Source organism: Amborella trichopoda, chromosome 3, assembly GCF_054954075.1.
Source record: "Amborella trichopoda isolate Santa Cruz 75 chromosome 3, AtrichopodaSantaCruz75HAP2 v2.0, whole genome shotgun sequence".
In the NCBI taxonomy this organism is placed as follows: domain Eukaryota; kingdom Viridiplantae; phylum Streptophyta; class Magnoliopsida; order Amborellales; family Amborellaceae; genus Amborella; species Amborella trichopoda.
Window position 1 is genome coordinate 38,583,296 of NC_142338.1, and position 21,316 is coordinate 38,604,611.

Consider the following 21,316-nt stretch of genomic DNA (forward strand, 5'->3'; position numbering starts at 1 on the left):
AGAAGAGACCTAGAGAATCACAGAAGCCTTCAGAAGGCTTTAAAAAATTATAAAATTTTCTGGGTGAATATGTGGCCAAAAGTTTGCACAACTCGCCACCCATCACACAAGATCTGCACGACTCGCTAAAGGTCACTCAACAGGGTCTAAACTGAAATTTTCTATATATAAATTTGTTCGAACCATAATTTTCAAATTGTAAGTCAAATTCAACGATTCTTAGACCATTAGAAATCTTGCGATGTTCTCTATATTCTAGAACCAAATTTGGTCAAATTTGAGTGTTTTTTAGGGTCTACAATGTGAGAAACAATCTTTCTTTGTATTCAATCAATGAATCAATCAGATTACAGTACCATTGTGGATTTATAGAGAGGGTACATTCAATACTTGCTAAAGCTATGAGATACAGTTTCTATATAGGTATAACATACAAGTAGACACTGACAGATCTCAATATTCAGTTGCCATATCTGTTGTAGTTGCCATGTCTGTTCGCACTCCCCCTCAAACTCGAGATGATTTGAATGGAATCATGGAGAGTTTGAAAACGAACTGTGAGAAAAGATGCGGGGGATGAGACTTAGTGAAGAAATCGGTGAGTTGTACTGCATTTGGCACATATGGTAAGGAAATTGTGCCTACGCGATATTCTTGTTGAATATAGTAGCAATCGACTTCAATATGTTTCGTGCGCTCATGAAATTCCGGATTTTTAGAAATATATATGGCACTCTCGTTGTCACAATAAAGTGGAGTAAGAGTTGAGATAGTGACACCCATGTCTTCGAGCAGCCAACGTAGCCAAACAATCTTAGTGGTCGTTTGTGTCATAGCTCGGTATTTAGCTTCTGTAGTTGATTGAGCAATTCGTTTATGTTTCTTGCTTTTCTAAGAGATAAGAGAATCACCGAAAAAATGTAGAATCATGCGGTAAATTTGCGATCACGCGGATTTGCTGCAAAATCGGAGTATGTATAGGGTCGGAGCGCAAGTGAGGTAGAAGAGGAGAAGAATAAGGCTTGGCAACAGGTATCCCTGATATAATGAATGGTGCGCAAAAAGGCAGCAATATGTACAGAACGTGGGGCACTTAGAAACTAACTAACCATATATACTGCATAAGTAATATCGGGGCGTGAAATTGTCAGATATATTAATTTCCCAACCAGTTGCCTATAAAAGGTTGGGTCAAGAAGAACTTCTCCCTCTGTAGCCCAAATTTTGGCATTGACCTCAAGTGGGGTATCAACTTTCTTTGTATCATTCTAGAGTCGAGCTTGAGAAATAATCTCTAAAGCATATTTTAGCTGTGACAATAGATAGCCATGAGGAGAATAGGTTCCAAGAAAATATCCAAATCTTTCATTTCAAAGGTACTACTGAGCTTCTTTTTTATTTTATGAATTGTGCCCATATCATTACCATAGATAATCATCCACGTATAGTAATAAGAGAACTCTTCCTTCAGAAGTTTCAAACACAAAGAGCAATGGATCATGATGAATTTGTCGAAATCCAACCGAAAGAACTTCATAACAAAATTTCTCAAACCAAGCACGAGGTGCTTGTTTGAGTCCATATAAGGCCCATCGAAATTTACACATGCATTTTTTAGAATCCACAACGCCATGAGGTAACTTTATATATACTTCCGTATCAAGATCACTATTGAGAAAATCATTTTTGTTATCTAATTGATAGAGAGGCTATTGCTGAATAAAAGGTATTAAGATTAGTGTATGAACTGTAGTCATGTGAGAGACGGGAGCAAAAATTTCTGTAAAGTTGATGCCATATTGCTGATTGTAATCTTTTGCCACCAGGCGGGCTTTATATCGTTCTAAACTGCCATCTGCGTTGGTTTTAATTTATATACCCATAGACAACCTACAACAATTTTTTCTTTCGGGAAAGGTGCTAGGTCCTAAGCATGCATACACTTGAGAGCATTCAACTCATCAATCATTGCTTGTTGCCACTCAGGTTGACTTACGGCTTCTTTGAAAGTCTGAGGTTCAGAAAATTAATGAATCGAGGCAAGGAATGCTTGGTACTGAGGTAACAATGTTTCATAGTCAGCAAGTCGGGGAGGTAGAACAAATACCTGGGTGCTCTGTCTAAAAGCATAGAGCGGCAAAGGATTAGTAGGTACAGGGTTCTGATCAAGACTGTCAGCACGAGGTGGTGGAGTTCCTTCCTAGACTTCAAAAGGAGGGACACGAGTGGAATAACCAAAGGAATTAAGAACAGAATCAGATAAGGGGACTATGAGAAAGGTGAGAGGGTGAGGGATTATTTTTATTTTCAAACAATGAAATGTGCTCAGAAAACACGACATGTCGGGATACCCAAGTCAAATCTGATAGCTTGGGTGTGTCACAAAGTTCTAGAAAATTTCTTTTGAACTTTGAGCTAGGTCAATGAAATAAATGCAGACACCCAATTTCTCATCCAACGGTCAATATTAATTGTGACCACCTTGTACAAAAGGTTAATAGTCTCATTTTATACTTTCCCTAATCTTACTAATCGATTGAGCGTAAAAAAATTGTACCCGTGAGACAATTTACTAATAAATTAATGTTACTCCTCCTCCTATCACTCTACATATCTTTCATCAAAGAAACCCTAAATTTAGCCCATCCCTCCTTATAAGTCTTGAGATATTCATTCGTGTACTTGACTTCTTTCTTTAGTAGTGGCTCTCCAATCTCATAAGGAGTTGGAGCTTTCAAACCTGGCCCAAATTGCCCAATTGCTTCCAACATTGTGTGGAAGTATTCAAACTAGCAGTGTTAAAAGAAATGTTCGCATGGTAAAACCACCGAGCAATATACTGAATCACCCTGGCTCTATCTTCCTTTTTAAAAATATTTTCAATTGTCACTGTTTTTTTCGCCTTTTCCATGCCTTTTTCAATTATTGTCTCAGAGGTAGGTGTAAAGAAACTATCTATAGGCCCTCTCGTATGAGCCTTCTTAGACCCAAAAACCCTCTTGGTCTTAGAGCTCTAAGTACCGACCATGGCTACATTTTCTTCCCCCCTCTTCATCATTCTCTTATTCAGTTTTAGTATTCTCATAAAAAATATGAACCCCTGACTTTAATTCTGTTAGATCTTTTTTTTTTGCAACTTTTTTACTCTTTTCAGCTTCAATGTACTTCAAAATTTCTTTCTTTACAAGATCTAGGACTTTCTTACATATGGCGACATCATCTCTAATACCGGCAAGATGTTTCGTAAATCTATTTATGCCGGCATTAGAAACATGTCCACAGAAATTGCACATAATTTTATTTATGTCATTTTTATCCGGGTTAACACAATATTTCCATCTCGGATCTCCACCCAGAGTAGACCCGCAGAAAACATCTCAAATTGAAAAAATAAATCTCAAATAAAGATTACAGACTGACCATTTCTACCCAATCTCTAATCTTCAACTTCGGCTATCTCAGTCAGTTAGGAATCAATTTAAAAGTCTTCTAATACCATCAATAGCACCCTAAAAATAATTTCAATCAGAAAAACAAACTTTTTCAATCCACAAGAAGTATTTTTGATTGTCAACAATTGCTTTATATTCTCATAAATAAGTTTAAGATTAAGGGTTTCTTGTTTTTGTTTCAGTTTGGGGTTGAAAATAAACCCCTAAACTTATTTTATACAAACATGGGGGACAAAATGATCCCCTTTGCCCTTTTGGGCAAAGTTAAAAAAAAAAAAAAAAAATTCATAAACTGTGCTGGGCGCCTGCCCCAGCCGCTCGTGTTGGGGCACCTAGGTCCAGGTGTGCGGAAAATTGTTTTTGGGCGCCTAGGCGCCGGGCGGTCCTTTTTTTTAAACATTGCTAAGTAGTATATATGAATATCTAGTTGGTGTCTAAAAATCTAGTACGTGAGGTTAAAATGCAAATACTTTCCAACATGTTCGGACAACTAATATTTTGAAATATCTTATATATAATATAAGTTTCCACATTTGAATTGATGTGTCATGGTGGTGGAGTAGGGAGACTTCTTGACAAACTTAGCTTGACATATCCCATGATCGAGCCACACCGGCCCCCATTTGAGTTTTCTGCCGGCTCCCATTTGAGTTTTCTACATTTCTATTACGTGTCTACACACATACACACAAATGGGGAGTAATTTCATGCAACGGTTATATAGTAATATTATAAGACTATGTTAGGGCTATTTTTTTTACCCTACTTTTAAATTATATACTCTTTTAATTCTAATGAACAGTCACAAAAAAACAATACTTGAAAACACAAGCTTAAGGACTTCTTCCCCTATCCAAATTTGTTTAAATGGCTTTATTGTCATTAGAGGAACAATGTTAAAAAGAAACAAATGATTTCGAGTTTGTATAGACATAGATATTGAAATTCACCAAATGGATTGTCGAGATTCATTATTGGAATTTGTATGTACGTATTTACTTAAAAAATTGTCAAATATTGTGCAATAACTTCAAAGATGCATCATCTAGCAGTTTGTTTTCTTTTCCCAAGTGTTTTGGGGTTCAAACCTTCCGTTTGTTTTATTTAAGGTGTCGATTACGTTCTCAAAAGATGATGATGTCATCAAACATTTATGGCAAGTGTAGATGGTGTATCTATGTGTGTCAACGCGTATCTTAATATTGATATATGTAGACACATGACACCAAGCACAAGCAATATACAAAGTGTCTATGGAACACTAATTCTAAGAAGGACGGGCCTTGATCCAAATTCTTAATCATATGATCCTCTTAACAAATTTGGGTTGTGCTCCCTTTATTTTGGGATCACGATCCCTTTACTCAAAGTGTAGGGATTTTATTCCTCTATTCTGTTGCCTCGATCCTGATTAGGGATCTGACCTTGCTCTCAATTCTAATGACTATAGGCCATTCTTGGCGGAGGGAGTTTGGAAGCATTAAAGATAGGTCACTGATTCAAGATGGTGGCTCAATGTGCACAAATGCAATAACCTACCTTTGGGTAGTTAGAGTTCTAGAGTTTGCCCTCCAAGACTCCTCATAACGATGTTTTTTTCATTTATTTTCAAATGCTATGATGCACTATCTCCTTCACATCACATAAAATAGATGAAAATAGAAGAAAGCCTATGTCAATAGTTGTGTGTGTGGTGAAACAAAAAGCCTCACATTTGTGTAGTGGATATAAGGTTTCATGCGCCTTTTTTTTTGGGTAGATCAGTGGGAATACAGGTCCCTACCTAATTCGGAAATGGTTTGTTATTTTCAAATGCATCAAGGGAATGGAAACCTAGACCAGTAGCTGAGGCTCAAGTGGTGCTACCACCTCGACCTCAACCCCATTCCCGAGAAAAAAGAGGTAAGTCAGTGGGGTTTTGGGCCCTTTACCCTTTGGTGAGAATGGAGTCCGAGATTTCATCATGGGGCTCGACAGTACTACGGCCAAGACCCCAACCTCTCATTAGATAGTATAAATATGCAAAAGATTAAACAATATCGAACATTTCTACCGTTGCATATAATTTCCTGAGGGTAAAGATAATACAAAGATAATTTAGCTGGCTAAATGGTGTAAAAAATGGGGAAAAGATGTGTTTCTATTATGATCTATTATATATGTTTGAGTGATGTCCAACTTTAGGCTCATTGATTGGTTTTTGGCTGTGATTATTTTTGCAATAGTTCTTTTACATGTTTAGGTCAAAAGTTTTCTTGTATAACATCTTTAACTTAAGGATTGATGCAGGGTGTGTCCTCGTGTCGTGGAGATGTTTGCCGGTCGGACATGGAGCCATCTGATAAAGTGGATTAAAGAAGATGAAATGTAATTAACATTGTGATGATAGGGTCTGATGTGGGCCTCGTGTTCCCAAGGCCTAGTTGTCCAGGTCCATTGGCACCCATTTCTTTTATTTTTGTAATTTAGAAAGGTGGTTGTGGATTGGTTGTTTATATGCCATTGCCGCAGCTATGGCCTTTTTGTTTGATATCAGAATTCAGTTATTATGAGGTTTCTTTTCTCTTTCCTTAATTCTTTTGGGTTTCTAGAGATCTATGGGCGAAAAATAAAGGCTTAAATCCTCATGCAGAGTTACGTGAACAAAAGTTTATCAATCCATCTCAAAGTTGCAGCAAGAAGCTCCACATAAGTGCAGTTGATAGAAACAGCTTAGGGCGAGTTTGGGTAGACCATTTCCACTTCGTTGAGTGATTTTTTTGAATACTTGTAGTTAAGAAATAAGGAAAATTTCCGTTGTTTTGCAATGTTTTCCAAATAAATTAGTTTTGCATCATTGCTTGTATATTTTGAAGTGAAGGGTTGTTGATTCTCTTGGTTTCAAGTAGGGTGAGCCAATGGTTTGGTCCGGGCTTCGGGCACTTGTGCTGGGTCTGATTTCAGGCAGGCATTCGATCTTCGGGTTGGGGCTAGGCCCGGGAAATAAACTGCCGGCCCAAAAGCCCAAAATGTATTCACCTGAAAGTTTATTTCTTTCTTTGCTCTCTGCTCCTTTTTTGCCGTCTCTCTCTCTCTCAAAAAGCCTTTTTCATAATATTGAGATTAGGTTTTTCAGACGAGCAAAGGATTCTTAGGTGGGAGCAAAGGGATCTCAAGAAAAGGGCCTTTGTTGTGAAGATGAGGAGAGAGAAAAGGGCCTCTGCTGTGAGGATGAGGGAGAGGAGGCATGCGTCTTTGGTAATCGAAATTGTAAGCGGAGGTGTTTTGATATTTGGAGATGAGTTTCATGGAGGTCTCTTGAAATTTCAAGATTTTGGCTTTCACTGTCTTTGAAACGAGTCGTGCATGGCTCTAGACCAGGAAATGGAGACCAACTCATAAAACTGGGCTCAAAACCCTAAATATGATGGTTTGTGTTGGCGATATCTTCTATACCCTCAGTAGTTATGCTCAAAGTGTTGTAGCTTTTGGTGTAGAGAGAGGAACATGGATGAAACCTTGAGTCTGGATAATATAACTGGCGGCAAGTGTAAGTTCAATTGTGGAAAACCATGTTGTCGGTTGCTCATATAAGTGGACATTTTAAGTTGAAAATGTGGTTTTCAATGAAAAAGTGAGTTGGGTTCAGATGAGAAAGGTTTTTAGGGAGAGAGGTGTTTCAGATGGAGAGAGAGGGGGGGTTTGAGAGAGAGAGTTTCAGTGAGAGGGAGGGGGTTTCATAGAGTGATTCGGTAGTGAGAGGGAGGGGGTTTTATAGAGATTGACTGGGGAGATAGGGTTTTAGAAATAAAGGGTTTTAGATCTTTTAGCCACTTGCATCAAAATACATCCTCATCATCATTATCCGAGCTTTATACCAATTATTTTGAGTTAACTATACGAAATCTTCTTTTTAATATTTATTGATCTTGTCATTCTTTCTTGATTTGAAAAAATGATAAATTATAAAAGAATTGAACAAATAGATAAAAGACGGCTATCGAAATTGAATCGATGACCATCACATTAAAAATTGCGATGCTAGTGGCTTCGCTTTTAATATTTTTTGCTTATACTATAATACCTCTCCATAAATCTGCATAATCTTAATGGGGTGGATTTTAGGTGCATCTGTGGATGCGCTTCTTACAAGAAGTCCACATTTCCAAAATCCCTCAAGAACTAATTCCCAAGATTTATGAAGGATAATTATTTAAACAATCGCAATAATGAATCTAAAAAAAAGGAAACATAATAATAAGCCTAAAAAATGATCCATATTGTGTCTTTATCTAGACTCCTCATTTCAATTATTAAAAAATCATCAAAATTGCTCTAGTTTGGAGCTCCAATTCATGGATTAGAGGCACAATATAGATTTTTAATGGTTTTCCCTCTAATGCCAAGGGTAAATGCATGAGCTGCCTTTCACGGAATAAATTCGTTTTTAGATAATTTAGCAATTTTTATATTCTTTATTTTTGTATTTTTTTATGAATCTAATAAATAATTGAAAAAATATCCTTTAAGGGGGTCAAACCCCTGACAAAATAATTAAGGAGTTCAAAATTTCAATTAACATTAGAATATGTACATAATGCATCCATCCAATTTTATATCTAATGGTCAATGAAATAAATGCATCCATCCAATTTTATATCTAATGGTCAATTTTATATCCAATGGTCAATTTTATATCCAATGGCCAATGAAATAAATGCATCCATCCAATTTTATATCCAATGGTCAAAATTAATTTTGACCACCTTGTACCAAAGGTAAATGATCTCATTGGATACTTTTCCAGTGATCATAGATCATCTTCATCAATGTTTCGCACTAGTCTTGGCTCACTGAAGCACCTTGAATAAAATCTATCCAATATTCACAAATGTACATCAACAGAGGACAAATTTTTGCACATGTTGCGAACAAGGTCAGTGGGTGTAGAGTTCCAGATATCATCAACCCCTTCAAATTCCAGATTCGAGAGTAACGGATGTTTTACTCGTCCCAATGGATTATCATCCTCTTAGAATAGTTTCATTAAGTTCTTCTGTATGAATTTTTCATACGGTTGGGGAAAGAAAGATATCATAAATTTCCCTAAAATATCTGTCTCCACCTAGTATAAAGATCAGCAGTCAAAACTATGCTTCTTCAGAACAACTCTTCGGCTGCACCACCATCTTTACTGTGATGCTATCAAACATGTTAGGCCTCTGGTGCTGTCTGCTATATATGATTCCTAAATGAGCTCACAAATGCGTCAAGAAACATCCCCCCTTCTTTAGATAACAACCTTGTGAAATGCTTATCCATGACATCTAATTTTGTTGATGATTTTTGCGTGGATACTCCATCTCATGTTACTGGACATTTAAGGAGAATCTACCTACCACATGCATGTTATGTTTGACGCGTTAGCCCGTCAGTAATTTGCAGGGGAAAAATTACTTTAAATCAGTTAATGATAGACTTCGTTTGTATATTTAGGAATATACTAAATTTACTAAAGGCTGTTAAAAGTACAGCACAATGTTCAACTTTGGAGCTATCCATCCAATTGAAGGCTTAAACTTAATACATTATTTTGTCAAAAACAATATGTACCACTTGTACAACAGTGAAAAATAAGGTACAAGGCAAAGAAAATAGGGGAGGGAAGAAGGGAGAGGGAGAGGGACAGATTATTTTTAAGATCATCAATGCTATATAGAAGATTTCCATCTCGCGTGCTGTCCCACCGGAGACCGATTCAATATCTTTTGGTGTGTCTTCATGACCCTTCTCTCATTTTTTCCAATTCACAAGGTTGAATTTATAGGCACTCCTCTATGAGATGCAACATGCAGTCCACCTCAGATTAATTAAGGCCGCACTTTAAAGCAGGCATCCTTTTCTTACTTGTTGAGTGTGACATTCAAACCTCTAGCTAAGCGGTTCAGTTAAGGAGCTCCACATAGCCAAGTTACATGGCAGATGGAACCCAACTTGCTTCATCAATGTGCCACTATCTATTTCCATTTCCCTGGTGATCATTATAATGCACCTTGATTACAGCCCCAGCAACCTCATATCAGCATCTAGATCTCTTAGTTTGGCATATATCTCATCAGATTGAGGGTGCTTTTGGTCTTTTGCCACAAACAAATGAACGCATCCCCCTACCTCAATCCAGCTACAGCCAGGCTCCTTTTTTAGCCCCATCTCCTTTATCCCTCTCCTCACCATGTCCACACTCTCCCACCTTCCCTTTGAAGCATACATATTTGACAACAATACATGGTAGCCTACCAACCCTTTCTCCACCTCAAACAACCTCTTAGCAACTACCTTCCCTAACTCTAGTTCTCCATGGATCTTACAGGCCCCTAATAAAGAACCCCATATCCTCACATCAGCCTCTGTCCCCATATTTTCCACAAATTCATAAGCCTCTCTCACTCTACCCGCCCGACCCAACATATCCACAACACAACAGTGGTGTTCCATTCCAGGTTTTTTCTCACCCACCATTGAATCGAATATCTGAATCCCCTCATCCACAAGCCCAGAGAATGCACAAGCTGATAACACAGCTACATAAGTGATCCTATCCGGCTTTATCCCAAGTTTAGGCATATGATTGAAGAGTTCTAGAGCCCTTTGGCCATAGCAAGATATCATAGTAGTATAAGAGATGGTGCTCTTTTGAGGCATTTGATTGAAGATCTTTTCTGATGAAGCTATAGAGCCACATGTGCCATACATATCAATTAATGCAGTATCCACAAACACGTTTTGATCAAGGAAGTGGCAAATTGCATAGCAATGGAGCTCACACCCATTCGTATCGATGCTGTGAGGTTACAAACAGGGAGCAAAGAGGCAATTGTTACTGAGTTGGGTGTGCATCCTTGCTCCTGCATCTCCTGAAAGATGGCAAAGGCCTTATCGCCCACCCCATTTTGCACATAACAAGCAATCATGGCATGCCAAACCACTGTATCTCTCTCAATAATTTTATCAAAGACTAGCTCTGAAACCGTAATGAGACCGGATTTCGCATACATGTCAATCAAATAGCTTTCAAGCCCTTAAGGTTCAACTCCATTCCTTAAAATATAAGCATGGGTTTGCTTCCCACGCCTTGAATCTCTTAAATTCGAGCTTGCAGACGTTAAGGCTGTGACAGTGATGGAGTAAGGATGGAACCCAAGCCTTAGCATTTCTCGAACAGGCTTTAAACCTTCCAGATCAAACCCATTTTGCACAGATGCCGATACCATTGTGTTCCATGAAACCAAATCTCTTTCAACCATCCCATCGAAAATTTTCCTAGAAATTTCAATCCCGTCACACCTCGTGTACATAGCAATTAGCGCATTGGACAAGATCAATGGTGATTTCTCAACAGCCTTAAATCAAATAAGCATGCAATTCTCTACCAAATTTTATAACTTGAGCTTGAGAAATGGTTGTTAATCCGACCAGTAGGGTCACAATGTCTGGTTGGAGTTTGGAAACAAGAATTAGCTGGAAGGCTTCTAGGGCTTCACCAGAAAAGTTATTTTGAAGATACCCATTGATCATGGTATTCCATACCTCTACATTCTTATCAGATAACCGATCAAAAATCTTCCTTGCTAAATCTATTGCTAAAATCTCACAATAGGCACATATCAAGGTGCTAGCAGCAAAAGGGCAGTTATAGTAGCTTGGCCCATGCTTTACGATCAACACATGGAGAGAGCCTAATGGTTTAAAACCCAATCCCAATAATGAGGAGGCTGGAAAATGTTCACAAAACTCACAATAGTCCGCTGGATTCTTGCCATTAACATGAAATTAAAGAGGTCAAGAGCTTTTGAAGCTTGCTCATTCCTAACAAACCAGGAAATCATGGTGTTACAAGTGATTGAGTTTTTTCAAGGCATTTTATCAAACAGTGACTGAACCGAATGAGAGTCTAGACAATTACAATACAAGGTTAGCAGAGAATTGTAGAGAATTTGATGGGTTCACCCCATTGAGTATAATCTGTGAGTGTATAGCCATACCTAATCTTAACTCCTGCAATTCAGTGCAAGCTTTCATGGCCGCCGAGTAAATATAATGGTCAGCTTTCAGGCCATTGGAAACTAATTAGAGTAGAACTCAAGAGCATTTTTAGCCAATCTATTGCATATAAAGCCTACAACTAGTGTGTTATACATGACAATGTTTGGCTTAGAGAGAGTGTAAAAGAGTTTCATGGCTTCATCTAACTGGCCTTCTTTACATAACTGGCCTATTTGGGCACGAATTGATGACGCCTTTTCTTGGGTTTTCTCAGGCTGAGGTCTAGCTTGAGTTTCACAATCAGGGTTAAAAGCATTTGAACGAAATCTCGAATTCGGTCCTGTGATTTTTTGAGGTCTTTTGGCAGGAGAATCGGCCTGAATTTCAAGATTTGTGTTTGAAGTGCTTTGAACTTCTCTTCTGAATTTTCCTTCGGGCAATTTGCTTGGAGTTTCCGAACATTGGTTGAAAAGGCTGATGAAATCCTCTGTTTTTTCAAAAAATTTTGATGCTCCAAGAACTTTTTCTGAATTTTTTTCATTGATTCCTGCCCCTAAATTTGCTCCAATCTTCAAATAACAACCCCCATGTACAAAGGATCTAAGTGCATTCCCAGATGCTTCAGTTTTCAAGTTGAATTGTTTCGTGAAAGGAACATGGAAAGAAAGATTTTTTTGGTCTGAACAGAAGAGAATTACAGAGCTTTTATCCGGGTTTTCAACACTTTGGGCCTGTAAAATTCATTTGACTTCTAGTTGAGTAAGCTCGAGCTACAGTAGCGTCTTGTGGTTTCCTGAGAGTTTTTGGTGGGGAATTTCAGAGATTTGTAAATCATGGTTTGCAGAGGAATCAAGAAGGTGGGTATTGGTGAGCAGAAGAGGGTGAGTTTCCTGGAGGCGGAGAGAGTTGCACAGATGCAGGAGAAGGGGGGCCACCATTCTGAGGTTAGGGTGAGCTTTCATGGCGCCTCCAGAGCCATGAGAGAGTTGTGTCCACCGGCCAATACAAGAGATGAGGCTAATGCATAATTTTGTCTGTCTATGGCGGGTTGATGACGTTTTGGGTTCTATTTCTGTGACAGGTTGGGGATCTAATCTCGAGTCTCTAAACTACTGGTAAGATTCACCTGCAGGATGTATTCAAAGGTTACACAAAGGGGTCGTATGCAATGAGACCATTTACCTTCACAAAGTTGGACGAAATTTTTTGCTGAACTCTAGGCTTGGTCAGTGAAATTGAGAGCAATAATATAAAAGGTTGCGGTTTGTATAGAGGTGAGGCTATTAACCATCAAAGTAAGGCCCACCCTCAAATAATGTAGAGAAATATGGTTCCAATACTGGAAATATTTGTGATAACTTTAAAATATATTTTTATCTTTAATTATAAAATTTAAAGCTTCAAAATAGTGTTGATCGAACAGATCTATAAAAATTTGAAATTTCTTGAAAATTGACGGTCCAAAAATGCGTTACAAGATGTACTATTTTCATAACTTGAAATCTATTTTTTTCTCATGCCCATGCATTTGATGTCGAGATTATCAATTTGAAGATATTTGAATATCAATTTGATTGCTTAGAGCCTCAGCTATATATAATTTTTTTCCTATGAGTAACCTTGTTAATAAAGCCATCTAAAAAAATTGAAAATAATAAATCCTTCTAAAGCTTAGATCTAAGCATCTTATCAAAATGGACAGCCTATGTTAATTGGATTAAAAAATTATTTTCTAAGTTGTATTTTCAAGTTTTTTTTTTTTTTTGTGATTGTTCATTACGATGAAAAAAACGTATATTTTAAATTTTGGATCAAACAAATAGCCTTAACTTAGTTTTTTAAGGTTGTTGTATCATATTACGATACAACCGCTGCATGAAATCACTGCCAATATATATATATATATATATATATATATATATATATATATATATATATATATATATATATATATATATATATATATATATATATATATATATATATATATATGGTGCAGTTTGCATACAGATGCATCCGTAGGTGTAGAGGGTAAGGTGCACCTTCAAATTTTATCATGGTATATAATTTTGATATAAAATGTTCTTCAGATTATCTCAAAATCTATTGTTATATCTAATTATAAAATTTTAAATTTAAAAAATGGTTAAAATCAAGTAGATCTATAAACATATGAAAATCTTGAAAATGGACGGTGTAGATAATATGTTGTAAAATATACTATTTTGAGACTTAAAATTTTTTTATTTTTCATAGTCATACGTCTCAATGTCGAGATGATCAATCAAAAGGTTTTTCAACATTACAATTAACTTTTCTGATAGATTTTTGAGGGGCATCCGTAGTTCTACATATAATGTAGCATCCTTATGTAAACTTTTTTTCATATATATATATATATATATATATATAATAGAATGAGGCCCCTTGCCTATATATATATATAGAGTATAGAATGAGGCACTTTGCCTATGGTACAACGCAGTTGCCTCTTTTAACCTTTTCCTTTTTATATAGATTACTCGTGCTTTGAGGAGAGAGAGGAAAGAGGAGAGAGGAGAGACAGCAGAAGAAGAGATTGGAAATAACGGATGATATTAGGAAAACCAAAAGTGAGAAATTGAGAGACTGGGAAGGCCCTGGTCCCCTTTTTGAAAATGATACTAGGAAATCCCCCGGCCTCCTTTTGATTTGCGCGTTAAATCTGCTACTTATTTTTAAACTAAGGAAATGATTATAAGATCTCTTCCACCCATATAGGTAAAACTCCAAAAAGTCTCTATTAAATTTATTACGGATCTCTAAAAAAATCAAACTCCACACCCATGTGATAATTTTTTTAGGGATCCATACCAAATTTAATGGTGATCCTTTGAGATCAAAAATCCTATAAAATCATTACTCTTTAAAATATCGCCAGTCACATTGATTTTTATAATTGATTTTTCACTACTTTTTTACCCTCATTTAGATGGTTTTGTTTTATGTTATTTTAAACATATTTTTCCTATTTTTTGAGACTTTTTTTATATATTCTTTTATTTTTTTTAAACGCGTTTTGGACACCTACCCATTTAAGGCCTTTTCCGTTCCCAGTTCGTGCTTCCTACACTGGTTTCTTCCAAGGCTGTTCTGATTTGCACTGCATGATCACAGTCATTTAGAAAACTAAAAACAAAAACTCAGAAATAAGACATTTTGGCTCATCAAAATTAAGAAACAACCCGTGACACAGAAAAACAAGAACTTGCATGGCCTAACATGTAACGTCATTTAAATTGGATTAATAAATTCAATATCATGTCATAAAAAAAAGGGCAAAATTAGAAGTGATGCGTCAATAAAACCAGAGCAGTTATGGTCATAAATCCACATTTTCAAACAACTTAAACCACAATATTAAGATACAGCGAAATTGTGTCAATGTCCTTCAATTCATATTTTTTTCCCCCATATATTTATCCACATTCCTTCTTTCTTTAAAGATAGGGAAAGAAATGAGTATCTTTACAACGACCAGATGGCTACTATGAGCTAGTCAGGTGATCAAGCCGCACCAAGCCTGGAGCCAGTTCAATTAAAATTCTTCTCTTCCTCAGAAGCAAAAAACGACTGTAAAAAGAAATGCAAAAACAGTTACTAACAAGTCCTTCTCAGCTGGTCCACTGCTCCAATATCCATGCCTGAGTGAGAACCATAATGTCAAATGACTTTAAGTAATGCATATTAGTTATCCATCCAATCTTTTTTTTTCCCCCTCTCTCCCTTCAAATAAAAGAACTACCACAAAAGTGACGAACAAGGAAAACAACCATCTGAAGTGAGTGATCAGAAATAGATACAAGCCATGAGCAATCCCTCTCTATCAGGCCCGACTTAAAGCACTCCAAAATTCATGCCTGATATGCCACATAATAAATGATTAGTTTCAGATATAAAAATGTAGGCAATGAGTTTTTTTTTGTTCATTTGCATTCAAGAAATAGAAAAATTAACCAAAATAAGAGCCCCCCACAAATTGCAACTTAACAGGTACTTCAGGGAAAACTTTTTTGAGAATGTTGACGTTTAATTATAGTAATAAAGGAGTATAGAGTTTAACGAGAAGAGGAAGGTACTTCAGGGCAATTGTCAATGACTTTTAACAACTTCAAGCAATTTAGAATAGGAAAGTACATGACCATCCAAAAGACTCCGAAACCATAATCCACTAAATTATCACCGTCAATTGGAATGACAAAGGGTGATAAAGAGAGACAGAGGTCCCCACATCGGGATCATTCCCTATTGCTGAAGGCCCGTCAATCTTCATCATGCTCAATCATTTCAATGGATAGTAAGGACCCAATGCAGTTGGGTCTTTCCATACCCCATAAGGTTTTTACTTACAATTTCCTTTCCAGGTAACAGAATGGACTTATCTGCCATGAACGAGAAGAAACAAGCAAAAAATTATGGCATAATTTTATTTCCTAAAAGCCCCATTCCCCTCTCTTCTTTTTTGAAAGGAAACAAATAAATTAACAAAGGATTCTAAAAAAAAAGCAATCTAAGAGAAAAACATACCACCCACTAACAGACCTTCTGAAGAGGGATCGGCTTCACGGCACTCTTGATCCTTCGAAGAGCAGTCCTCAACCTCTCCTTGAGACCCTCATTCTCGCACTCCACAACCCCACTTTTGCTATCAACAGTTGCAACAACCCCATCAATCGAAACCACCATCTTCCCTTCCTCTCCAGCCACCCTCTTCACATCATCAAAGAGTGAATTAAGAAGTGCCAAAACCACCTTCTCAGCTGTCCTCTCCATCTCTTCCTCGGTGACCCCCTCTCCCATTACCCCCACTCTTGCAATTCCTCTATTTATATTCAAAATGACAGTCACGACTGAGTCAGAGACCATATCGCTTATTGGGTCTGTGGACCACTGTATTGAGACACATTTAGTGTTTTCTTGCTTCACTGTAACTCGATCGTGGACAAGAAGAGCTGGGGGACTTTCAGTTGGGTCATCCAACGGCTCTACACTTTCATATATTTGCTTTAATCGGTGCCTTATCACACTGAATGCACCTTCATAAGGGACTGAGATCCTTTGGGCTATGTTTCCAGTTGATAACTGCGTAAATATGTGGAGGTCCTCTGGCGCAATTATCTGATATGTGAAGCCTTTCTTGACAAGCAACCCATTTACATGTTCACCTTTGGAAAAAAAAAAGAAAATGAAATAAGGGCAAGAAAAGGTGGTTATAATAGTATGACAAAGGAAGGTTGATTAGCACAGTTTGAATCATGGAACTAGTTTGCAAGAAATAGATTTCCAATTTTGTTTCTTTTTTCTTAATCAGTCACAATTCAATATATGTTCAAATTAAAAAGGTCAAATAAAAGTAAAAGAAGAGGAGGAAGCAGGCAGATGATCACAAAAACTATCCACTCCTTAAACCCCAACATTGTCATACCATCCAAAATTCATTCTGATATTTATCATAAACCTACAATTTAATAAGCTGCATTTTACGGGACAAGCTTTTTTCACCTTCTTTTGGAATCTTTTCAGCTAACTGGCCTATTGCTTTTGCCATCTTCTCTGAATTGAAATGCATCTCAACAGTTTGGCAGTTCTTTGGAGTGAGGATTTTTGTGTTTTTATCAGGCAATTGTGCAAGGAGCTTTTGCTTCAGCCTCCCCATCTCATTTGCCTCACCATGAACGAGGATTATGTTTGGAGGCATGAGATCCTTTAAAAATTCAAAGGTCTGGCCATAATCAGCGTGTGCTGAGAAAGAAATGTAATGGACCTGAGCATCATTGAGAATGTCCATTAGTTGATGAGCCAAATGATAAAATTCAAGGAAACTGGCAGGTAAACTATTACGTACTTTTATGTCATGATGCATCTATTTACTTCCATGACTGATCAAAATAATCATAGATACTTCTTCAGATATGATAACAATACAATCCATCAAAAACAAGGGAAAAGGATAATTCAATAGGTTATCTACCTTCGATTTTTAAGAAAAAATTGACTTTGTATTAACATAGTTAAGAAGGATTTTCATGGTTGCATTACAGTAGGATCCGTTTAAAAAGGGATTATACATTTTGGGTAAGCATTCTTTTTCATTCTGATCATTGCATAATCTGACTCTTTTTTGGAACAAATCCAAAACAATATATCCTCCGTACAGAACTTCTATTCGATTTATGAACGCCTTCTCATAAAATAGACATGGACCAAGGGAGTTATTTGTACAATGAACTATTTGTACAATGAACTATTTTCATAAAATAGACATGGACCAAGGGAGTTATTTGTACAATGAACTACACAACGTTCTATTCAGGAATGAGCCCTTATTAGAGCAAAACCATAGGCATTGGACCTTGCTTTGCAAATGCATCTGCAGCTGTGTTTGCCTGATGCCACATGCGCTTGAAGGAGACTCGTGAAGTAGTAAAAATTTCAAAAATTCAGTCAAACAGTTATTCTCAGTGCCAAGAAGGCCCATTAAATAACACTCCTTGAATTCACTTCCACTTCAACTGAGTGGACCCAATTCAAGTCGAAAAAATTAAGACCCTCCAACAATCCGACAGCCTCCGCCTTGGTGGAGTTTGCTGCACTAATGGGACTTGTGTGGGACATTAAGAGTTCGGGCCCATTCGATCTAAAGATCCCCCTAACAAGTGTTGGGCCCGAGTTGCCTAGGGAGCAATAATCAAAGTTGAGCTAGATGGCACCAAGAGGTAGAGGCAACCATCATCATCATCATCAAAGCCTCTCAACTAATTGGGATCGGCTACATGAATCTGCCCCGCCATTCTGCTTTATTATGAGCCATACCCTCAATATGAGGCTAAAGTCCCCCATATCTTTTCTCACTACTTCCAACCATGTCCTTTTGGGCCTACCCTTTGCCATTTTTTAGCCTTACACTAACAGGTACTGGTTCTGCACTACACATGGCCAGCCCACCTAAGTCTACTTTTTCTCATCTTATCGCCTATTGGTGTCACACCTAAATTCTCCCGAATATATTTATTTTGAATTCTATCCCTTCTTATCTTGCCACTCATCCATCTCAACATCGTCGTCTCAGGTACACTCATTCTATGGGTATGTTGCTTCTGGACCACCCAATATTCCGCCTCATAAAACAAAGCTAATCTCACAGCTGTCCTATAGAACTTGTCCTTTAGCTTCATTGGTATGCGGCGATCACATAAAACTCCGGTTGTGCATCTTCACTTCGCCCACCCAGCTCTAAGTCTATTTGTGACATCTTCGTCAATCTCTCCATTTTCGTGGATTATCGACCCAAGATAGCGAAAGTGAGGTCATTTGGTATTTCTTGGTCGTCAATAGTAACTACTTCATCGTCTCTACTCCTATTGTTAATAAAATCGCATTCTATATACTTTGTCTTAGTCCGGCTAATTTTAAAACTTTTAGATTCTAGATTATCCCTCAAAATTATGTCGTCGCAAACAATATACACCATGGTATCTCATCTTGAAGATGCCTAGTTAAGGCATACATAACTAATACAAAGAGAGGTATAGGCTCAATGTTGACCAGACCTATTGTCGCTAAAAACCCACTCGTCTCTCCACTAGTTGTTCACACACTAGTTAGCACTCCTAGATTAGAGGCAACCATAGATTAGATCTGGAAATCTCCATGGGTCTTGTGTTTTGGATGAAGCCGAGACCAGCCAATGATGTCCTGCTTTCTAGCCCAAAAGATCAATGTGGCTTTAATGTTGTCCTTAAGGCCCTCAATTACCTTTTTACTCACAAAGATTCTAGAACTGCTTTCCAGCCATAAAGACCGAATAGAGGCCAACACAGTGGCCCACCAAAGGAAGAGCTCGGCAGCAGGAAATTGTGGACAGAAATATCAGGAGAATAGTTGTTAGACATTTTCAAGCCAAGCTCCCACCCAGTCAAAGAGGCCCAGGATAATAGCGCAGATCTGGGCAGCAATGGCAATGGATGAGCAAGTGGTCAAGAGCTTCCACTGATTGCTAGCACATAACATATCAGTTGGGAAGTGGGATGCCTCTCTTTAGGATTTGGTAAGAGCCTTCCTAGAGATAACCAATGTTCAAGGAGGCATAGGCGGCCACCTAGGCGGGGCTCTAGGCCACCTAGGCGCTGAGGCAAGCATCCAGACCCAAAGGTGGCCTGTATTGTCTTTTTTTTGTAAGTTGGATACCCACACCTCCTCCTATTTTATTGTGTATAATATATAATAATAATTACGAATGAATGCTATTTTTATGTTTTACCAATAAATTAATAATTATTGTCACATGTTACCAATAAATTAATTACTATCACATGCAAACAGCATTTTCGAGAAATTAATAATTACAAATTAATACTATCTTTTGGTTTACCAATAAATTAATAATTACTATCACATGCAAAAATATTTTTGATAGATTAATAATTATGAATTAATACTATCTTTTGACTTAAATTAATAATTACTATCACATGCAAAATGCATTTTTGATAAAGTAATAATTACAAATTAATATTTTTCTTTTGGTTTATCAATAAATTAATAATTCACATCACATGCAAAAAGCATTTTCGATAAATTAATAATTACAAATTAATATTATCTTTTGGTGTATCAATAAATTAATAATTATCGTTACATGCAAAAACCATTTCGAGACATTAATAATTATGAATTAAAAATATCTTTTGGTTTATCAATAAATTAATAATTACTGTTGCATGCAAAAAGCGTTTTTGAGAAATGAATAATACCTTTTGATTATCAATAAATTAACAATTATTGTTACATGCAAAAAGCATTTTCGATAATTAATAATTACGAATTAATATTATCTTTTGGTTTACCAATAAATTAATAATTACTATCACTCTCAAAAAGTATTTTTGTTAAATTAATAATCAATAACTATCAATAAATTAATAAATATGAATTAATAAATTAATAATTACAAATTAATTATCATATTTTCAAGGTAGTCGTCTTGGGCACCTAGAGGATTCCGCCTAATGCTGCCTGCCTTACCCACGCCTAGTTTTTTCTTTTTGAAAAAGTCTGCCTAGGCGGCCTGAAGGCCAACTATTCGAACACTGGAGATGACCAGCAATGGAGACCCTCGAGAGATTGGAGTATGCCAAGCCTTATATGTTGGGAGAACTACATTGTTGGAGGGGTACAAATTGTTATGGATAGAAGATGACGCAGTGGGCTTTTTAATATTTATTTTTTAATTTTACTATTTTTAGATTTAGGTTGGGTTTTTAGTTTTTCTTTAGGGTTATTCTAGTCTTTTTTAGTTGTAGAGATTTTAGGGGTAAAATTTGAAGGTTAGATTTTTTTTAAAAAAAGATGGATAAGGATAGGGATTGGTATGGTTGGGTTAGTTAGGATATGTTAGATTTGTTTTTAAGAGACAAAGGAGAGATAGCATTTAGTTTGTTATTTTTATTTATTATTTTTTTAAGTTTGTATTTAAGGGAAGAGGCCCCTTCTTTGTAAGGAGAGTGATTGGAGAATAAACAAAGAGTTGATCTTGCGAAAAGATCTTGAGGTGGACTCTCTTACAGACCCAAAGAGAGGGTATAATCTCTCAAATCTTTATTTTCTAGTTTATTTTTATACTCTCATGCAAACCTAGAGGTGGACTCTCTTGTAGACACTGCATCAATTGGTATCAGAGCCTTGAGATGCCTGCTAATCACAAACAACTACTGATCTAGTTAAGGAGCGCGTAGATCAAATATTTAAGCTATTAGATCAAAAACTTGAGACTCAAAGAAAACAAAACAAATCAACAAAGTAAT

At 36.9% G+C, this 21,316-nt stretch overlaps 2 protein-coding genes across 11 annotated transcripts in view; both read right to left on the reverse strand.

Annotated features, from left to right (window-relative positions):
• Positions 1–8,960: 8,960 nt before the first annotated feature.
• Positions 8,961–12,214, reverse strand: LOC18422603 (pentatricopeptide repeat-containing protein At3g22150, chloroplastic; the record flags this gene model as incomplete). Its single annotated transcript, XM_088860396.1, is given in 5 exon segments — positions 8,961–10,255; positions 10,258–10,834; positions 10,836–11,212; positions 11,215–11,336; positions 11,556–12,214. Coding segments are annotated over 5 exon segments (2,502 nt in total), but the record flags the coding sequence as incomplete, so codon positions are not given.
• A 2,618-nt stretch (positions 12,215–14,832) lies between these two features.
• LOC18422605 (cleavage and polyadenylation specificity factor subunit 3-I) overlaps positions 14,833–21,316 on the reverse strand; it is a 28,977-nt gene continuing 22,493 nt past the window's right edge. For 2 of the 10 annotated variants that reach the window (XM_020668521.2, XM_006878433.4), the window contains 3 exons: positions 17,016–17,277; positions 16,056–16,678; positions 14,833–15,086 (listed from right to left, as the gene is read on the reverse strand). In XM_020668521.2, the coding sequence (XP_020524180.1) occupies positions 15,048–15,086; positions 16,056–16,678; positions 17,016–17,277 (924 nt within the window). In that variant the 3' untranslated portion in view covers positions 14,833–15,047. Of the gene's footprint in view, positions 15,374–15,510; positions 15,896–16,040; positions 16,679–17,015; positions 17,278–21,316 lie in introns of those variants that run through there. The other 8 variants (XM_020668545.2, XM_088860533.1, XM_020668540.2 and 5 more) reach the window with 5 other exon arrangements.